At 37.0% G+C, this 20,303-nt stretch overlaps 1 protein-coding gene across 1 annotated transcript; it reads left to right on the forward strand.

The window, feature by feature from the left end:
- Positions 1–1,860: 1,860 nt before the first annotated feature.
- Positions 1,861–6,504, forward strand: LOC132169063 (ankyrin repeat-containing protein ITN1-like). The gene is made up of 2 exons (XM_059580153.1): positions 1,861–2,235; positions 5,896–6,504. The coding sequence occupies exons 1-2, from the start codon at positions 1,861–1,863 to the stop codon at positions 6,502–6,504; spliced, it is 984 nt and encodes a 327-aa protein (XP_059436136.1).
- The last annotated feature ends 13,799 nt before the right edge of the window (positions 6,505–20,303 follow it).

Genomic DNA, 20,303 nt, shown 5'->3' on the forward strand with positions numbered 1-20,303 from the left:
TTTTTTACCCTCATTTTTTTTTCTTGTATTTTTAATATCTTCTTGGGCCCAATTGCTATAAATATTTGAATTGTCATTAGATCATATGATTAAGTGTTGATCTTATAACTTACAAACAAACAAAAATACTTCAATTGTAGTTATAAGTAACACATTGTTTAATCCAATGTCAATTATTTAATTTGATATTATATGAATCACATTGTCATTATCATTGTACATGAATAATTGATTAAGTATTGGAATTGTAATTGGATCATATAGTTAAATATTTATCTTATACATTTATATTATTCAATATGCATATAATATAACTATAAGCAATTATATATATATATATATATATATATAAAAAAAAAAAATTCAAAATTGTTAATTTTCTTTTTTTTGTTTCTTTCAAAAAATGGTTAAATTTCTTTTTCTAAAAAATGTTCAAAAAATACATTAATACTTCAATTGTGATTATAAGTAACACATTGTTAAATCTAATGTTGTTGAATCTAATGTCAATTACTTAATTTGATATTATATAATCATATAGTCTCATTAAATTATATCATATGATTCATATGATTAATTATTTAAATTCTTATCATATTTACTTATAATCTTTTTTCTTTTAATTGAACTTAATATCTAATGGTAAATGGTAATGTTCAAACTCCTAAATCCTAAATTCCTAAAGTATCTAATAATGCTTTAATTAAATTGTAGACTTGTAGTTATAAGTAACATATTGTTTAATTCAATTGAATCAATTGTGATTATCATTGTACATGAATCATATGATGACTTATGTCATATTATATATGTATTATTTATTATTATATAATCATATGATTTAATGATCAAGTCATCATGTGATATAATCATATCAATTATAGTGATAATATATAAATTACTAAAATTATATTGATAATACATTAATACTTAAATTGTGTTTATAAGTAACACATTGGTCATTGTTTAATCCAATATCAATTACTTAATTTGATATTATACGAATCATATCATCATTGTACATTAATAATATTATTCACTTGAAGTCTTGAATAAAGTATTTGAATTGTCATTGAATCATATGATTAACTATTGATATTATACATTTATATTATTCATATACATATGTAGACTTATATAGACTTATAGGTTTATAACATACATTGAAAATAAGTCTTTAGATATTTAATTGTTGTATTAGTATGAATTAGTATACTTATGAGTTATGTCATATTATATATGTATAATTTGTTATTATATAATCAAATGATTTAATAATCAATCTCATGTGATATAATCATATAAATTATAGTGATAATATATTAATACTCAAATTGTGATTTAATTATTTTTTTAAAAAAAAATTGTGATTTAATGATCAAGTGATTATATGATATAATCATATAAATTATAGTGATAATATATTAATACTCAAATTGTGATTTAATTATTTTTTAAAAAAATTGTGATTTAATGATCAAGTGATTATGTTATATGTATAATTATAAAAATATATTATATAAAAAGGCGGTTAGCGGTTACGGTTAGTAGACCCAATAACCGCTAACCGCTAACCGCTAGGCGGTTATGGCGATTAGGCGGTTAGCGGTTAATGCGGTTAAACGGTTAGGCGGTTAGGCGGTTGGCGGTTATAGCGGTTAGCGGTTAGCGGGCGGTTAAAAACCGCCCGCCTTTGCACCCCTAATACCATACATTACTTAATTGTCGAGCCTTTTTACTTCTTTTTTTTTTTTTTAATTTATATTTTCATCTAACTAAATTGGCACTGTTTTGATCATTGACAAAGGAATCAAGGATTTATATGAAATGAAGTTAGTCCATTACCAATCCCAAGAACTAATGAAAATTATGCACAAAGAAGTATCACAAACAAATCATGAGCAACGGACAGAATGTCGCGTTTACTCCGCCATCATCCGTTCTAGCAAGATAGGGAATTATAAATTTGTTGTGGATACGGTCAGAGCAATTCCAAATCTTTTGTGGAGCCGTGATATTGACTCAAGAAGCATATTTTCAGTTGCTGTCCTTCATCGTCAAGAAGAAATCTTTAGCCTTATATACAAGCTTAATGAGAAGAATGCAATGACAAATTGGCATGATGACGAACGCAATTACATATTACATATGGCAGGGATGACAGGAGCTTCGATTCGAATTAATCAAATCCCAGGGGCAGCTTTGCAGATGCAAAGAGAACTACAATGGTTTACGGTCATCTCTCTCATTTCAAACTTTACTCATATACTTTCATTATTAGTTGCTTCGATTAGTTCCCTAAACAAAATTGAATTTGATTTTTAGAAATGCTAGATACTACAATTCTGTTCATTATTCATCCAACAAGGTTGACTGACACTTCTAACTAACCCTTGAATTAGTCATTATTAAATAACAAAATCCAATGGTCTATTTGGGGTGCTAGGGTAGCATTGTTAGACAATTGTAAGATAAAAATATACTACTTCAGATTACTCTTTATTTTATTTTATTTTAAAAAAAATGGTTTATTTTTTATAAAGGAATTTATGTAGATAGGCGAGGCTTGTCTGCTAGCTCGTCTGCAGCCCGTCTGGACGAGATTCAATCCGAGAGCCTCGTTTGCAATCTCGTCCGGAGACAGTTCGAACGCCTATGTTATTTTCGTCTGACAACTTTTACTAAAAAGGCCATATCTGGAGTTTCAGACTTCTTATTGAAGCAAGCTTTATGGTGTTGGAAAGCTAACTCAAAGATCTACAAAGCCATGTTTCACTAGGTTTAGTTAGATCCAATGTTTCCAAGGTCAAAACGAGCCATAAAGAGAAGACTGCAAAGTTGGGCAGAATGGCTTGTGTGCAATCTTGTCCGGCGAGATTGCAGTCGAGAAGCAACCAAAGAGGCTAGTTTGCAATCTCATCCAAACGAGATTGCGGATAAGAGATCATTGGGAGTCACAGAGAGGCTAGTCTGCAACCCCGTCCGGACACGATTGCAGACGCGCTGCACAATTTTGCTGATTCCGACTTTATTTCCTATTATTATTAGGTTTTAGGGTTTGAATGTCTACATATATACATGTTTTATAGACCCTAGAACGTAGATTTTGATTATTATATGGTTTTCTTCAATAAGAATACTCAGAGTTGTGTTTCTTTTGTGTTTTTTCCTTAAACCATAGATAGCATCTATTGTTTTAAAAAGATTTCTTTGATTTGTTGATAGTCTCATAATCATAGGAGTATTTATCCCTTCTATTTGCTGTTAATTCTTGTTCATCACGAGCCTATGTTGTATCAGTTGGTATTAGAGCTCAAGTCACTTTCCACGAATGTGGAGGGGCAACCGTTTGGCAGACATGAACAAAGTGCATGTGCGCACAGACACTACACGTAAGGAGCAACCGACGATTTGTTTGCGGCACATGAGTGGTGGGCCTAACGATCGCCGCCTCCAACCAAGACCGCGGTACGCGGAGGTGGAAGGCAAATCTATTGTTGAACATTGGCAACACATGGAGGAGCAAGTCGAAGCTATGGGGGATCAAATCGAAGCCCTTGCTACCCGATTCTCCAACATGGGTGGTCACAATGGGAATGGATCCGAAGACCCTTTTGCGGAGTGCCCAACGCAAGGACATCAGCACCATGTGCAAGCTCATGCAAATTGGTGGGGGAACAGGTTCAAACTCAATATTCTGGAATTCCACGGGGATTTACAACCTGAATAATTTCTGGATTGGGTAGTGACTGCTGAAGAGGTTCTTGAATTCAAAGGGGTGCCCGATGACCGACGAGTCTCTTTGGTGGTTAACACATTCTGGGGAAGAGTTCCTACATGGTGGAAACAGTTGAAGCAAATCAAGGTGCGGCAAGGCAAATCTATTGAAATATATGTGAGTCACTTTCTTGCCCCATAGTTATACCATAGGCTGAAAATCAAAAAATTGGAGACAATGGTCTATAGCTGTGACAAAGAAAATAGAAAAGTCCTTTGAAAAAGAGGTGCTTAGGGAGACATGGATTGAGGTGGAGATTCCACGACAGGCAAATTTGAGCCTGTATATGTGGAGGGGGAAGGTGAACCTGTTGATGAGAAGGAGGAATCTGATTTCCTTAATGAAGAGTTCAAGCATGAAGATGTTGAAGATCCTTCACAAGGATTCATGGATTGGGATTCTCCACCAACCTATGATGACGATGTTAGTGAAGTACATCCGAATGAAAGACCTTTGCCATCTGACCTAGAGGAAGAGTATGAAGAAGATGGGTTTCCTCTCATGTTTAGCGGCCTCTACCCCGAACAAGATGACCTATGGGAAGAGGAAGGACCCACGGATGGTATCACAGATGATTATGAAGAAGATGAAGACTTTCCAGGTGACGTGCCAAATTTCAATGATGAAGAATTAGGTTATTTTGATTTCCATGGAGTAGACGATATCTTGTTAGATTCTCATAACAATAATTGTGATGAGCTTTATGCGGATGAGGAGAATTACATGTTCACAATGGAGACAATGACAGACCCATTCTTGAGTACCTTCATGGCATGTGGAAGGGAGAAGGCATGAGAGAAGCACGACAAGCCTAAAGTCTGGAAATATGGTGAGTGGGGCATTCAAAATAATCATCATAATCTATTGATTAAGAGCATCACATTTGTCGTGGTGTATTGGCTTGTCTTGATCTTGAGGAAAGGAGATTGGAAAAAGTTGACAGGGCACCTAAAGGACCGCTAAAAGGACAATCCGAATTCGAGGGCTAATTCTCTCCAACCTAGGGAGAACGATGTAGATAGGCAAGCCTCATTTGTAAGCTCGTCTGCAGCCCGTCCAAACACGCATCAGCCCAAGAGCCTCGTCTGCAATCTCGTTCGGAGACTGTCTGAACGCCTTTGTTATTTTCACTTGTGACTTTTACTAAAAAGGTCAAATCTAGAGTTTCAAACTTCTGATTGGAGCAAGCTTCATGGTATTGGAAAGTTAACTCAAAGTTCTACAAAGTCATGTTCCACTAGGTTCAGCTAACTCAAAGTTCTTGTTTTTTTTTTTTTTTTTCAAATTTTCTTATTCTTTCCCACAATTTCCCCCAACCAAACACAGTAAAAATGCATGGCTGGCGTCGTCTGGCTATGCGGTGGCATGCTAGAAGAAGAGAGGTCATGCGTGAAATGTAAAAGTAGAAAAAAGTTGCTTATTTATTTATTTTTTTTATAATGCCGATGCGTTACTAAAGATGTGAAATTTGGTGTTTTTGCTTATTTTTCTGAAGTTGTTCCATGCTGATTTGTCAATCTCTCATTAGAGAGCAAAAACGTCTTGGTTTATGTCAAGACCTTGTAGAAGTTATTCTCTAAGTTTATACACTAGTATCGTTCTCTTTTTTTTTTTTTTCTTTTTTTTTTCTCTCTCTCTCTTTCTTTTCAGAGAACTACAATCACCCCCTTAGTCCCTCAAACTAAGGAGGTGATTGTAGATGTTCCCTCAAACCTTAAAAAGTTGTAGTCGACTCAGAAACAATGTAACACTTTCACTTAGTACCCTCCCTTAGAATCTTCTGTTAAATCTAACGAAAAATGAGCAAATTGTGCATTATACTCGTATCATTTAAGTAAAAATACAATTATGCCATTGAGCAAAAAAAAATTCACTGACCTTGGAGACCCATAGCCTGGCCATGGCCACGTTATGTGATGTGAGGTAGTATTTTAATTTTTTGAAAATGGAGGGGCCTGTGTGAAAAGGATAAGTAGTTTCGAAGGTTAATTCCAACTCTTTAAAGTTTGGGGGACATTGCAATTTTGATATTAGTTTGAGGGACTCAATGTATTTTTTTTTTATTTTTTTTATTTTTAGATATGGTGGGACTTATAATAGTTAGTTCAACAATGCAGGAGGTGGAGAGAATTGTCCAACCCAGAGTTAAGGAAGCTTTAAACCGTGACGGTTTCACTCCTAGGGAATTGTTTTCAAAGAACCACAAGGACTTGTTGAAAGAGGGAGAGCAATGGATGAAAGACACAGCAACTTCTTGCACAGTGGTAGGCGCTCTTATTATTACTATTATGTTTGCTGCAGCCTTTACCGTTCCAGGTGGAAACAACCAAGATACAGGCTTCCCACTATTCTTAGATGAAAAATTATTCATGCTCTTTATAATATCTGATGCCTTGTCCCTTTTTTCGTCATCAACTTCAGTCTTGATGTTTTTGGGAATCCTTACTTCACGCTATGCAGAAGACGATTTCCTTATATCTTTGCCAAGAAAGATGATCATAGGCCTTTCCACTCTTTTCTTGTCTATTGCAGCCATGATGATAGCCTTTTCTGCTGCTCTTATAATTATGTTACATGGGCAATCATGGATTTTCATTCCTGTCATTTGTTTGGCTAGTGTACCCATCACCCTATTCGTATTGATGCAGTTCCCCCTTCTCGCTGACATGTGCATTTCAACTTACGGACCTGGCATCTTCAATAAGAAAATGAAGAAGTGGATATAACTTTATTCATCATTTTGTTGTATAATTAATTTGTGTTCCATTAAGAATCGCTACACCAACTATTTGTTTTTAATTTCTTTTTTTTTTTAAGAATGTACGTTGAATCTTCATCCGCCTTATGTTGTGTATTTTGTGATTCCTTATACTATCAAACTGTAGTGACCCAAATAATTAACTAAGCTTAAGTAGCTTAACTAGAGGGTTAATTTGGATTTTAGGTCACTAGGAACAACTGGAAGGGCATTTTTGAAATTTCAAACTTTCTGACCGGACATACGCAGGGGGGCCACCGTACGTACGCTCTTGTCTTTAGTGAGGATGTACGCCTGGGGACCACCGAACATACTTTGCCAATAGTATGCCGTACTCTGCACATAGTATGCGGATGTACACCCCAATAGTACCGGACATACTATACTTTCTGGTTGACTGCTGGTTAATACCCATACCTACGATGCAGCCTTTGGACCGTTAAGTAAATAGTACCAGACGTACGCCCCTATAGTACTGGACATACGCTACTTTTCAGAATCACTTGCAGTGCCCTAAGGTTTTTCACACCTATAAATACCCCTACCCGTCTCCCTCTCATACCCATTTTATGCCCAAGGCTCTCTAGAACCCCTTGTGTGAGTGTTTTGTGACGATTTTATGAGTTCTTGGAGAAGGAGAGGTGATTTCTTGGAGGTTTTATTTCAAGGAGGTAATCTTCTAAGCTTAGTTTGTTCCTCAGTCATTATGATGTTTAAGTGCTTTTTTATAGTTAGCTTAGTTGGTAGTTTGTAGCTTCTAGTTATGTTGTTTCCCTTAATCTTGGTTTAAGCATGGGTTAGCGTTTAATTCTTGTTGGACATATTTCCTTTTGTATGGAGATGTTGCTTTGAGATAGTAGGTCCTGGGAATCATCCTGGTAGCTTTAGAACTAGATTGGGAGGATAGGAGAACAGTTGAACCAAATGAGGTTCTACCTAAACCTTCTGGGCGGACGTACGGCCACGAGCCCGAACGTATGGTCAGAAGCGTTCCAAGGAACGCCACTTTGGCCAGTGATCCGATAGCCTCTGTTTTCATGTTCTAGGTTTGTTTTAATTGGATTTAGAACTAATGATAGGTCTTTTCTCAGTATTCAAGATTATAGAGCCTCAAGGAAATTTTATGGGGGAGCATTACGATCCAGGTGAGAACAAACTCACATTGATGCTTGTTGTTACTTTTACCACATTGCACGTCTATTTTATTTATATCAAACATGCATATTTTGCAACTCTCATGAAATACATTTTGGAACTATTGTTAACTCTCTTTGTTAAAACGTATGTTGATTAACAAGATAATGATGAGACTTGTAAAACGATGCACATAAAAGACGGATAAGATTAATTGCATCGTATGATATAGTACACCGGTACGTGCGGGATAACGGCTATGGGCTTACTATACAGGTTAACTTTATGGTCAAATGTGTGTGTGTGTGTGTGTGTGTGTGTGTGTGGGCTTTGGATCCAATGGTTTCGTGACTAGGCGCAATCATTCTCTATTGGATGGTCACTACTAGACGTACATCATTAGTGGTGTTGGCCACTCGAGCTCAAACTCGGTTATGCCACTTGTTTTATCTACAGTAGCGTACAATATCTGGGGCACGGGTGTTTTCTTACAAGTCCCTCGGGATAGCGTCAACCCTACTGAGAAGGGGTAATATCTTGGGTAGACCATATGGTTGAGCTATTACTATTACTCATGATTATATGCATATATTATATCTATATTACATCCATGATAAAATGTCATCTCATAATGTTGCATGTGCTTTATAAGCAACTGAGTTCACCATTTAATGATGGGTACGTCATATGCATTTATACTCAATAAGTAATCGAACTTACCCCTGTATTATTTCCCCTTTTTCTCCATGTGTACAACTATGTTGTTATAGGTAGTTTAGCAGAAGATCGACACCACGAAGCACCCAGTTATTATGAAGGATTCGATACGGGAGATGCTTGAGGACTTATTGCAAGCTTAGGTGGGTACTCATGGTTACTAGTACTTTTGGGTCATGTTGTAAATTTAAGAGCTTGATGCATGCTTGCATATTAAGGTATAGCATAGATCCCTTGTAACGATGATATGTATCTGCAACTTTGATGATCCTTGGTAGTTGCTCTGGTTGTAATGATTAATGTTTATAGAAATTTTATACTTTCCGCTACTTTGTATCCTCTGTTTTCGATGAGTAGAGGTCCCTAAGTCTTGTCCCGTGAGGGATAAGGCTTGGAGACGAACCATGAAATTAATTACCAGTTAATTAACTTTCAGGGCGTTACAGTTGGTATGAGAGCAGTTGCTCTTCGAACCATAGGAATTGATCTGTTAGGTATTAGGTCATGATTTATCAGAGCTTTTGGCTCCGCGAACTATAGGACATGATCTATTAGGCGCTAGGAGATGATCTACCAGAGCATAGGATTGATTTAACGTATACAAGGGATACAGATTTTTGATACCTATGATTTTGAGGATGTTGGACTTAAAGATCTTAGGAATTTGATATGGTATTGAAGTCGGGACTAGGACCACTTTGATGATGCAACTTGGGAGATTAGGAATGATCTGCACTAAGATAGTAACATACAGTCTTAAGCATAGATCTACACTAGGACATTGGTTGAGATTGCAGTAGTGTAGGCGTTTAGTAAGGATTGGTTTGTGATTAGGTTTGACGTTTTAAATGAGACGCGACGTAGCACTTTGAAATAGGGGCTGATGATCGTTGTGACTGCAGAGATGTCACCACGACCAAGATACGACGACATTGGGAGCAACGATGGTAAGGGACCATCCCAACCTGATGAAAAGACGAGGAATGTTCTGGATGCCACCCAAGCATTGGAAACTATGGCAAGTCTTCTGGTGGAGGCTTTGGTCAACGTACGAGGAGAAGGGACTCCAAGTGGAAGTAAGGTTGCTCTTTCAAGGAGTTTTATGAGCATCATTTCCCTGTGTTTAAGAGGAACCTAAACTTAAGAGAAGTGAGTGATTGGCTTATGAACTTAGAGGAACTGCTACAAATGATGAATTGCATTGAGCAGCAAAGAGTCGAGTACACGACCTACAAGTTCTCTGGAGGAGCAAGGCAATGGTGGTACGCTAAGAGAAACTCGCGAGTGATGGAATTAGGAAGCAAGGATGCTATTACGTGGACCCGATTCAGGGAAGAGTTCTATCAAGAGTACTCGTGGAGCTTAAGGAAGAGGACACCCTAAGAGTTACAGTCTAGCAAGAAATAGAGTCATTTCTGCCATATGTGTGGTAGGCTGCATTTTTGGAAATGTAGATCAAGGAAGAATTGGTCCTATGGATATGGCAAGATGGGACACTTCATTGGAAACTGCAACTAGGCCAAAAGGAATAGTACTGGTCTACCGAGAAGGAAATGATGGAAAGACATTGGATAAGCGTAACCACTAGAATTGTTTAGGGCATGCTCGTGTTGTGCCAAATACTACCTAAATTAATAGATAATATTTAGTACGTTTTAACTCGCAAGTGCACAAGATCAAAACAATAGTATAGTGCAACAAGTACGAGATCGATCCCACGAGGATTGTGATTTTATTTAGAATTAATTAAAAATATCAACTTGTCACTGACTTGATATTGTGAAAAAGAAATAAAAAGATATAAAGATAAATGAAAAGCTAAAGGTAGGGCTTTGATATCCACCACTAATTATATTTAGATAATATATCAATATGCCAATGTTTTGATCATGTCATGTATATCTAATGTTTATCAACCTAAGGGCATGGGTGTCTACTCTAATTATTTTCTTTCTTAAAGGGTTTAGTATGGGTATCTACTAAGTTGTTCTTTAAGAAAGCATAATTTTGTGGAAATCGACAAACACATGAGGCCTAGAGCATGGGTGTCTACTCCCGGTTCCCCATGTTGATTAACCCAAGAACCCGGTGTGGATTTCTTTTGTTACTTTTATTAAACCCATGGCTCGGTCATCCAAATTGATTTAACTAACTAGTACATACCACATGCATATAATGGTTAGTCACATATATATGAGGAATTCATGAAAATAGGAATTAATCAAGTTAAATATCACAACATGATCATCACAAAAGCGCCAATATTGAAATATTAAATAAGCATAATTAGGGCTTCATCTAGCCCTCCTTAAGAGTTAGTTACACATAATAAAAGTAAAAGAAAAGGAAAAGGAAAAGAAAGAACCGAAAACCGCTCCTAGAAGTAGCCTCCAATTCCTTTCCCCAGAGTTGTCTCCTTCCAATTGTCTATTAAATTGTGAGGCTTAAAGGTCTATTTATAGGGTTTATGAGAGTCCCAGAAGCCCTAGTAATCCTAGGAATTTCATAGATTTAAGTCCAAGTCCAATTAGGATAAAGAAAACCTAAGTCCAAATCGGAATAGGATTCGCCCAAAATTGCGTTCCTATATTGCGGGGAGATTTTGGCATTGTGGCGCTCCGAATTGGGAATATGCTATTTCATAATTATTTGTATTATTTTGAGTTAGGTTTCCAATGCTGCTTTAATCACCACAATCAGATATTTGATCTGAAAGTTCTGGTCAAAATACCGAGAGGTATACAGAATTCAATTTTGAATCCAATCCTATTTTGACTCTAATTTGAGAAATTCAGATTTAATCATTTCCTTTATTTGATTAAACTTAACCATGATTGGCTAAGCTTAACCAAATCTTCTAGGTCTTCCCAATTTGCCCTTTCAGCTTGGAACTTTTCCAGAAACGCTTTCTTTTCTTCCAAAAACCTATAAAACAAAGAAAATACAAAAAGGAAGTAAAATGGCATAAATTAACCAAACTAAAGGATTAACTCATGTAAGTTAAGGGCTTAAAATATGAATATTTTAGCACTTAACGCACCCTCAAACTTACATATTGCTAGTCCCTTAGCAATACAAAGCTAAAAATTAATGGAAAACTTGAAAACAAAAAGATAAATCCATCTTTTGTGGAATGCACGATTGCATTTTGCGCTTGCAACATGCCTTTTAAACCCCTAGGAATTCCCTAGAGGACGAGTGAAGTCTCGTGAGGGTTTTCCAGAAATGTTACACACAAACATCAAGCACAGTTAATGTTATTCCAAAAATTAAAGCATCACTTCAAGATCATGATTTTCATTCATTAGCAAGCTTAAAAAGATGAACTCCATCTTCACAATGGATTGGAATCTCAAAGTTCAATTACTTACAAGGACATGCTAAAATATCACAAGTTTGAAAATAGTGTAAGGTGAACTAACACAAAATTATGAGGCTTCCAATTCTTTCCAACATGTAATGTCTTCATATCTCAAAATTCATTGAATTCCCTACTAGAATGAACAACAATGGCATATTTCTTTTCTTTTATTTTCTCTCTCTTTCTTTTTTTTTTTTTTTCTTTTTTTTCTTTGGTCAGGTTGTGCAATGTTTGGTTCCCTTAAGCTTTCTAATTGACCCATGTAGCGAGTGTTAAGTCAATGACTCCCAAACCAGATGGTTTTAGGACATTAGGTGTATAGACACCCTTAAGGACCTACTAACTCAAGTCAAAAAGGCTACAAAACCAAACTAACCTTGACATTGATCAAACCTAATTTTTTCACCTTTTGAGATGAACACTCAATGCTTTGAGGAGGTCCAGTTACTCAGTGAAAAGCCTATCAATGATCATTTATTTATTCTTTTTTTTCACAAATATGTCAAAGTGCCCATCTAAAAAATCATCCAGTTTCATCCAAGATACAGAAACACACATATCAAACCTCATGTCATACCTCACAAATTATCTGCTAATGTGCTTGAGTGCTTAGATCAAACATGTGATTTTTCAACTGTCCTAAACAAGTAATCAAATTCACTCATCAAATCATGCGTTCAAAATTTTAAGCTCACTGATGAATTCAAGCCACAATTCTTTTAGATCAACTTAAAATTTTAGGGCAAACATGAACATGCATAAACTTTTTTTTTTTTTTTTTTTGATTTTTCACAAATAAAAATAAAATAAAACTGGGATAAAGTGTGTGTAAAGTGTCCTCCATACCCCCAAACTTAAATTATACATTGTCCCCAATGTGTGTATAATATGGAAAGAATTTACCCAGGAGATGGACGATCTGTTTGAAATAGCATGGCTCATTGCACACCCCCAAACTTGAATTGAAGCACACTTGTCCCTGCAAAACAAGAAAACACAAAAACAAGTAAAAGGAAACAAAACTAAAGATAAAAAGATGAAATGAAAATGCACAAAGACAAAAATAAAATAACAAGATAACTATGGGGTGCCTCCCATGAGCGCTAAGTTTAACATCTTCAGCCAGACTGTTGTCCCTGCTCAAAGCTGTCCTGAAGAAGATACTTGGTTTGGGAATTATGTCGAACACCTAGTGTGCATTGTGATGACCAAGGTTGCTAAGGAATGGCAACGACTGCCCAAAACCCCCTGTAAAAGATGAAAACCCAACCACAGAGATGCAAATGTGGGTGGTGAAACACCCACAATTTGCAAAAATTATGTAAAAATGGAAGTTGGGGGAGTAGGAGTTGGGTGTGTGGTGTGATGTGTTGTGTGAAGAGAAAACGGGTTGTGTGGTTGTGTGGTGGTGTTGTGGAGGTGCGGTGAGGTGGTGGTTGAAGATCGGTGGAAGTGAGGGATAAGGGGTGGTGTGCCGGTAGAGGTGATGTGTAGTGATGGAGTGTGTATAGCGTAGGGAAGAAAAGGATGTGGGGAATGGGGGAAAGTAACCCAAAATAGGTCATGTGGCCTGCTGCCCGAGTGCACTCGATCACACACATGGTGCGCTCGATCGCACTCGCGCAGTGGAGTGCGTGTTTTGGTGATGTGCATTCGAACGCACACATGATGCGCTCGATCGCATTGACAGAATGCAATGCAACCAAAAGTTGGTCACTGCACTCGATCGAACTCAGGGTGCGCTCAATCATAGTAACAGAATGTAACAAAATTGACCAGGGACTCGAAACATTAAAACACTAACGTAAAATCAAACACAAAGGAAAACAAAAACAAAATATAAATAAAACAAAATAAAATAAAACAAACAACAAAATAAAAAGGATATGCTATGGGGTGCCTCCCATGAGCACTAAGTTTAACGTCTTCAGCCAGATAGTGGTACTTTAAACTTGAAGCACCAATCTTTCCTTCTCTTACACCAAAGGGAATGAATCTTTTCTGCTGCGAGGTGATTAAGAGTGTTTCTAGATCGGGGAGGACCACTCTGAGTTTTCTCAAACAGTTGCTCATCCGGTGGGGAATCATGAACTGGAATAAAGTAAGAAGAAAACTCAGGGAGCTTTTCTATCTTGATGTCCTCAAATTGCTCATGTGGTAGCTCTAACTGACTTCTCTCTTGGCCTCTTGGTGTTTCAGGAATAAGAGCTAATGGTGAAAAAATCTTAGTGCACTCTTCTTTTTCCTGATGTAGCTCCTCTAGAACTTTGGTTTGCTCCCCATTCCCCTCTTCCACTTGATTTTCAACCACCTCTTCTCTCTTTAACGTTACAACTGCTCATGATAGATAGTATGTGCATTCTTCCTCCATGTAATGCTCATTAGGATTGGACACAAACTGATCTTGACACTCTTCTCCTTGGTATTGTTGACGCCAATTGATGGGAGATGCACTCAACTCCCTGGCCAATTTTCCCTTTTGTACTTCAAGTCTTTGAATAGCTTGATCATTTCTTTGAAACGCCTAATCGATCCTTGTATTGATTTGTTCTTGATCAGTCATCAATTGCTGTTGTGAAGTCACCAAGGTGTGTATCATACCTTTCAGTCTATTCAGCCTTTGACTCTTGCTCCTGATTTGCAGGTAAATACAGATGACACGTTTCAGTAGAATAATCAAAACAAGAACATGGGCACATACCTAGATTTGGGTGGCTGGCTGAATAGGAGAGATGTTTCGACTACCCATGGGTTTTACAAGTATATTTAATGTCTTTTGCATGGCAGCCAGCAGATCTTGTAGTGGTGGATCCGATTGAGAGGAATATGAATGATTTCTAGGAATATGAATGATTTCTAGGAGCTTGAGCTTGCCATGAAAGATTGGACTGTTGGCTCCATGTTAGGTTACAGGAATCAAAATAGCGGTTGTTCCCCAGTCTAGAGGATGCTGCGTTCATGTATTGGTTAGAAATTTCCCTCAATGTAGGACATTCTCTAACACTGTGATAAGGGTCATGGCAACATGAACATGGTCTACGGGGTGCCGGAGTGCCGCCCCACATGTGTGAAGGTAAAAATAACAAAAGATTAAAATAAAAAGGGAAAATAAAAACAAAATTAAAAATAAAACGTATGAAGATGCAGACTCAACTAACCCTGCATAAAACAAAAGAAAAAAATCAGATCTATAATTCTCGCAATACTGTGCTGCTCTTTGGATGTGCGATTGATCGCACTGTGAGGTGTGCTTGATTGCACTGGTGAGCTCAATCGCCTTGTTAGGCGCTCGAGCGCACCTCTAGAGGCACAAAAACTACGGAAAAGACTATAAAAACAAAAAAATTTAAAGCAAAAATAAATTAAAAAAAATTCCAAACAAAATCAAACAATCCCCGGCAACGGTGCCAAAAACTTGTTGTGCCAAATACTACCTAAATTAATAGATAATATTTAGTATGTTTTAACTCGCAAGTGCACAAGATCAAAACAATAGTATAGTGCAGCAAGTACGAGATCGATCCCACGAGGATTGTGATTTTGTTTAGAATTAATTAAAAATATCAACTTGTCACTGAATTGATATTGTGAAAAAGAAATAAAAAGATATAAAGATAAATGAAAAGCTAAAGGTAGGGCTTTGATATCCACCACTAATTATATTTAGATAAAATATCAATATGCCAATTTTTTGATCATGTCATGTATATCTAATGTTTGTCAACCTAAGGGCATGGGTGTCTACTCCTTAAGCTATTGATTTCCCTAAGTAACGAATTAGGCATGGATGTCTACTCTAATTATTTTGTTTCTTAAAGGATTTAGTATGAGTGTCTACTAAGTTGTTCTTTAAGAAAGCATAATTATGTGGAAATCGACAAACACATGAGGCCTAGGGCATGGGTGTCTACTCCCAGTTCCCCATGTTGATTAATCCAAGAACCCAGTGTGGATTTCTTTTGTTACTTTTATTAAACCTAGGACTCGGTCATCCAAATTGATTTAACTAACTAGTCCATACCACATGCATATAATGGCCAGTCATATACATATGAGGAATTCATGAAAACAAGAATTAATCAAGTTAAATATCACAACATGATCATCACAAAGGCGCCAATATTGAAATATTAAATAAGCATAATTAGGGCTTCAATCTAGCCCTCCTTAAGAGTTAGTTAAACATAACAAAAATAAAAGAAAAGGAAAAGGAAAAGAATGAACCGAAAACTGCTCCTAAAAGTAACCTCCAATTCCTCTCCCCAAAGTTGTCTCCTTCCAATTGTCTATTAAATTGTGAGGCTTAGAGGTCTATTTATAGGGCTTAGGAGAGTCCTAGAAGCCCTAGTAATCCTAGGAATTTCGAAGATTTAAGTCCAAATTCAATTAGGATAAAGAAAACCTAAGTCCAAATCGGAATAGGATTCGCCCAGAATTGCGTTCCTATCTTGTGGGGCGATTTTCGCATTGTGACGCTCCGAATTGGGAAAATACTATTTCAGAATAATTTGTATAATTTGTAGTTATCTTTCCAATGCCACTTGAATCACCTCAATCTGATATTTGAGCTAAAAATTATGATCAAAATACCGAAAGGTATGCAGAATCCAATTTTGAATCCAATCCGATTTTGACTCTAATTTGAGAAATTCCGATTTAATCATTTCCTTTATTTGATTAAACTTAACCATGATTGGCTAAGCTTAACCATATCTTCTAGGTCTTCCCAATTTGCCTTTTAAGCTTGGAACTTTTCCGAAAATGCTTTCTTTTCTTCCAAAAACCTATAAAACAAAGAAAATACAAAAAAGAAGTAAAATGGCATAAATTAACCAAACTAAAGGATTAACTCATGTAAGTTAAGGGCTTAAAATATAAATATTTTAGCACTTAATAGTTCGCTTTGTTTAGGAGTTAGGGGTTGGGTTACTGGATGTTTGCTTAGACATCAAACAGTTGTATTTTGTTTTATACTTGCACTTGACTTTGAGCTTTGGACCTAAAAGTGTAACATTAACTATGAGTTTTGTTAATGCATGATTTTTGTTATGCTATGTTGATGTGTGATGATAAGATTCCTGATTTTGTTAATTGCCCATTAGAAGGACGTTAAGGCATGATATTCTTGAACTTGGATTCTGGTAAAGGGCAATTGGTGAATCTTGTAACATTGGATCTTGTATACATAGATTACATGATTTTGGGTTACGTATGAACTAAGAGATTTTAGAGGATCTTTCTGTACCTGAATGGACTAAGGAGTTCTCGGGTACAGATATATGTGTAGACAAAACAAGGTGACTAGAACTAATTTAAGGATTTTGATCGCAAGATCAATTATCGTCCTAGTTAGGCTAACGTAGTAGCTGATGCATTATGTAGGAAGTCGACGGTAGAGCTTGCCACTCTTGAAATTTCACAACCCAATTGGTTAAGAAATTCGCTAGGATGGGAGTATAAGTGGTAGATGAGAGTGCCCCTACACACTTGTTTAACCTGGTGGCTTGATCGGAATTGCTTTCTAGGATTAAGATTGCTTAGTTGGAGGACCCTGAGTGCACCAAGATGAAGCAGTTGCTAAGGCACAAGGGTTTTGCCTTAAAGATGATGGGTTGCTCACCCATTTCAAATAAGTATGTGTTGGAGGATGAAGGACTAAGAAAGGAGATCATGAGCAAGGCTCATCATTCTCCGTATATTGTACATCCTAGAAGTGCCAAGACGTACAAGGACACGAAGAGGACGGAATTGGAGTTTAGTACCGATTTCCACCTAGAGATAGATGGTCAATCAGAGTGGACTAACCAAATCCTGGAGGACATGTCTTGGGCTTGCGTGTTGGAATTCATAGGTAGTTGGATCTAGTACCTACCTTTGATCAAGGTCGCTACAGGCGACTATTGGAATGCCGCCTTATGGAGCACTTTATGAACATAAGTGTTAGTTGCCCTTGTATTGGGACAATGTTGGAAAGAGACAAACGTCGGGGCCAGAAATGATTCAAGATGCTCGTAACAAAGTGCTTACCATTGGACAAAGGATTAGTGCATCCTAGAATCGGCAGAAGAGCTACGCCGATAACCGGAGATGACCTTCGAAATTCGAAGTAGGAGATAATGTGTTCCTTAAGATGTCATCGATGAGGGCAGTCATGCACTTTGGAAAGGAAAGGGAGATTGGCATACAGGGTTACCTTGCCCCCAGACTTGGTGGGAGTACATGATGTTTTACATGTCTTGATGTTAAGGAAGTATACCGCTAATCTAGACTTAGTGGTGGAGTACAAACCTTTGAAGATCTAGGAAGGATTGACGTATGCCGAGGAGCCAGTGTAAATCATGGATCAGATGAAGCAAGTGCTACGTACCAAGATGATTCCTATCGTTAAGGTACTGTGGCATAACCATGGTGTCGATGAAGCATCATGGGAGGCAGAGCAAGACATGTGGGATCGTTATCTGCATTTGTTTAAGACTTGATTAAGTATGACTCTTTTTCTCAAGATTGTACCTGCAGTATACCTATTCCTATTTTGGTTAAAGGGATAGTCAAGTAAGAAACAGTTTGTTTTCCCCTATAGGGTTATGGCATAGATACCCATCAATCCGGACTGTATTTGGAATTACTCGATGTTGTGCAAATATCTACCTAAATTAATAGGCAAATAAATGTACGTTTTACCTGCAAGTGCACAAGGTCAACATAGTAGTATATGATGCAAGTACGGGATCATTCCCACGAGGATTGCTAAATTTTGCTTAAAATAAATTGCGTAAATAAAACAAAACAAAGATTGATTTTGAGTTGATAATAATAAACGGTAGGGCTTTGATATCCTCCACTAATTATATTTAGATAATATAACAATATACCAATGCTTTGATCATGTTATGTATATCTAATGTTTGTCAACCTAAGGGCATAGGTGTATACTCCTTAAGATATAGATTTCCCTAAGCAACGAGTTAGGTATGGATGTATACTCTAACTCTTTTCGTTCTTAAAGGATTTAGCATGGGTGTATACTCCCGATTCCCCATGTTGATTAACCCAAGAACCCGGTGTGTATTTCTTTTGTTACTTTTATTAAACCCAGGACTCGGTCATCCAAATTGATTTAACTAACTAATCCATACCACATGCATATGTTGATTAGGCAAACACATATGAGAAATTCATGAAAACGAAAATTAATCACATTAAATATCACAACATGATCATCACAAAGGCGCCAATATTGAAATATTAACTAAACATAACTAGGGCTTCAATCTAGCCCTACTAAGTAAATTAGTTACACACGAGTTTGATGTTAAACATCTTCATAAAATAAAATAGAAAGGAAAAGAATAAACCCGAAACTTGAACTTGAAGAGCTCCAATTCTTCTCCTTGAAAATTGTCTGTCTATTCTAGAGGTTTAAGGGTCTATTTATAAGCCTTAGGAATACTCTAGAAACCCTAAAAATCGTAGGGTTTGAGCCCTAGTTCGCACAAAGCTACAAAACCCTAAAATCACACTTTTCCATAACAAGGCTGGCGGCTGGCTTGCTCCTCACGTACGGGTGCACTCGATCGCAGGTGCGATTGAGGCTACTACTTGTGTGCATAAGCTCACACCTTGCGCTTGCCTTGGTCTTCGCCTGTAGTGCGCTCGATCGCAGCTCCCCTACGGTCGATTTCACTACCAGAACCTCCAATTTTCCCCAAAATAACTCTTTAAGCCCAAAACTTCCGAAATTGCTTCCTTTTCTTCCAAAGGTATACAAAAACAAAGAAAACACATAAAAGAACTAAAATGGCATAAATTAACCAAAACTAAAGGATTAACAAATGTAAGTTAAGAGCTAAAATATGAATATTTTGGCACTTAACACTTGACTTGGATGTCGAGATTGGCGAGGACTGGTATAGTGTAGGAAGCACTGGGTACGATGTCATTCATTTCTTTACATTGAGGTTCAAGGATTTTATTCGTATGGTTAATTTCTTTTGGACGGTATGCCAATCCGTTACGGTTATGGGTAACCATTACATTTGGATTATCAAAGAGTAGTCGATTAAGATAAGTTTGCTTCAAACTAGGAAGTATGACATCATGTCAAAAATACCCACAGGCTTGACTCCATGTGGAGCTACTTGTTTTGGTGATTTTAAGTGTCGTTAAGTTTGACGATAATTGAGATAGTGTGGGTAACATCGACTACAGCACCCTTCGTGACTTACAAATGGGTTTGCTACAACTTTTGAGGATGCAGACGTGAATCCATTTATATTGGACTAAGGAGCTCAATGCCAGAAGAACAGATGGGATAAAATTTTTCCAAGAATGAGGGTGAGCACGAACCTTGTAAAACTACGGACGTTAAGGTGATGTTACTGTTTATTCTTGTGTTTTGGGGCTATGAAATTTCGATGACGAAATTTTTATAAGAAGGAGAAAATGTAGTGACCCAAATAATTAACAAAGCTTGGGTAGCTTAGTTAAAGGGTTAATTTGGGTTTCGGGTCACTAGGAATAGCTGGAAGGGCATTTTGGAAATTTTAGACTTTCTG

This window comes from Corylus avellana, chromosome ca1 (assembly GCF_901000735.1).
Source record: "Corylus avellana chromosome ca1, CavTom2PMs-1.0".
NCBI classification, from domain to species: domain Eukaryota; kingdom Viridiplantae; phylum Streptophyta; class Magnoliopsida; order Fagales; family Betulaceae; genus Corylus; species Corylus avellana.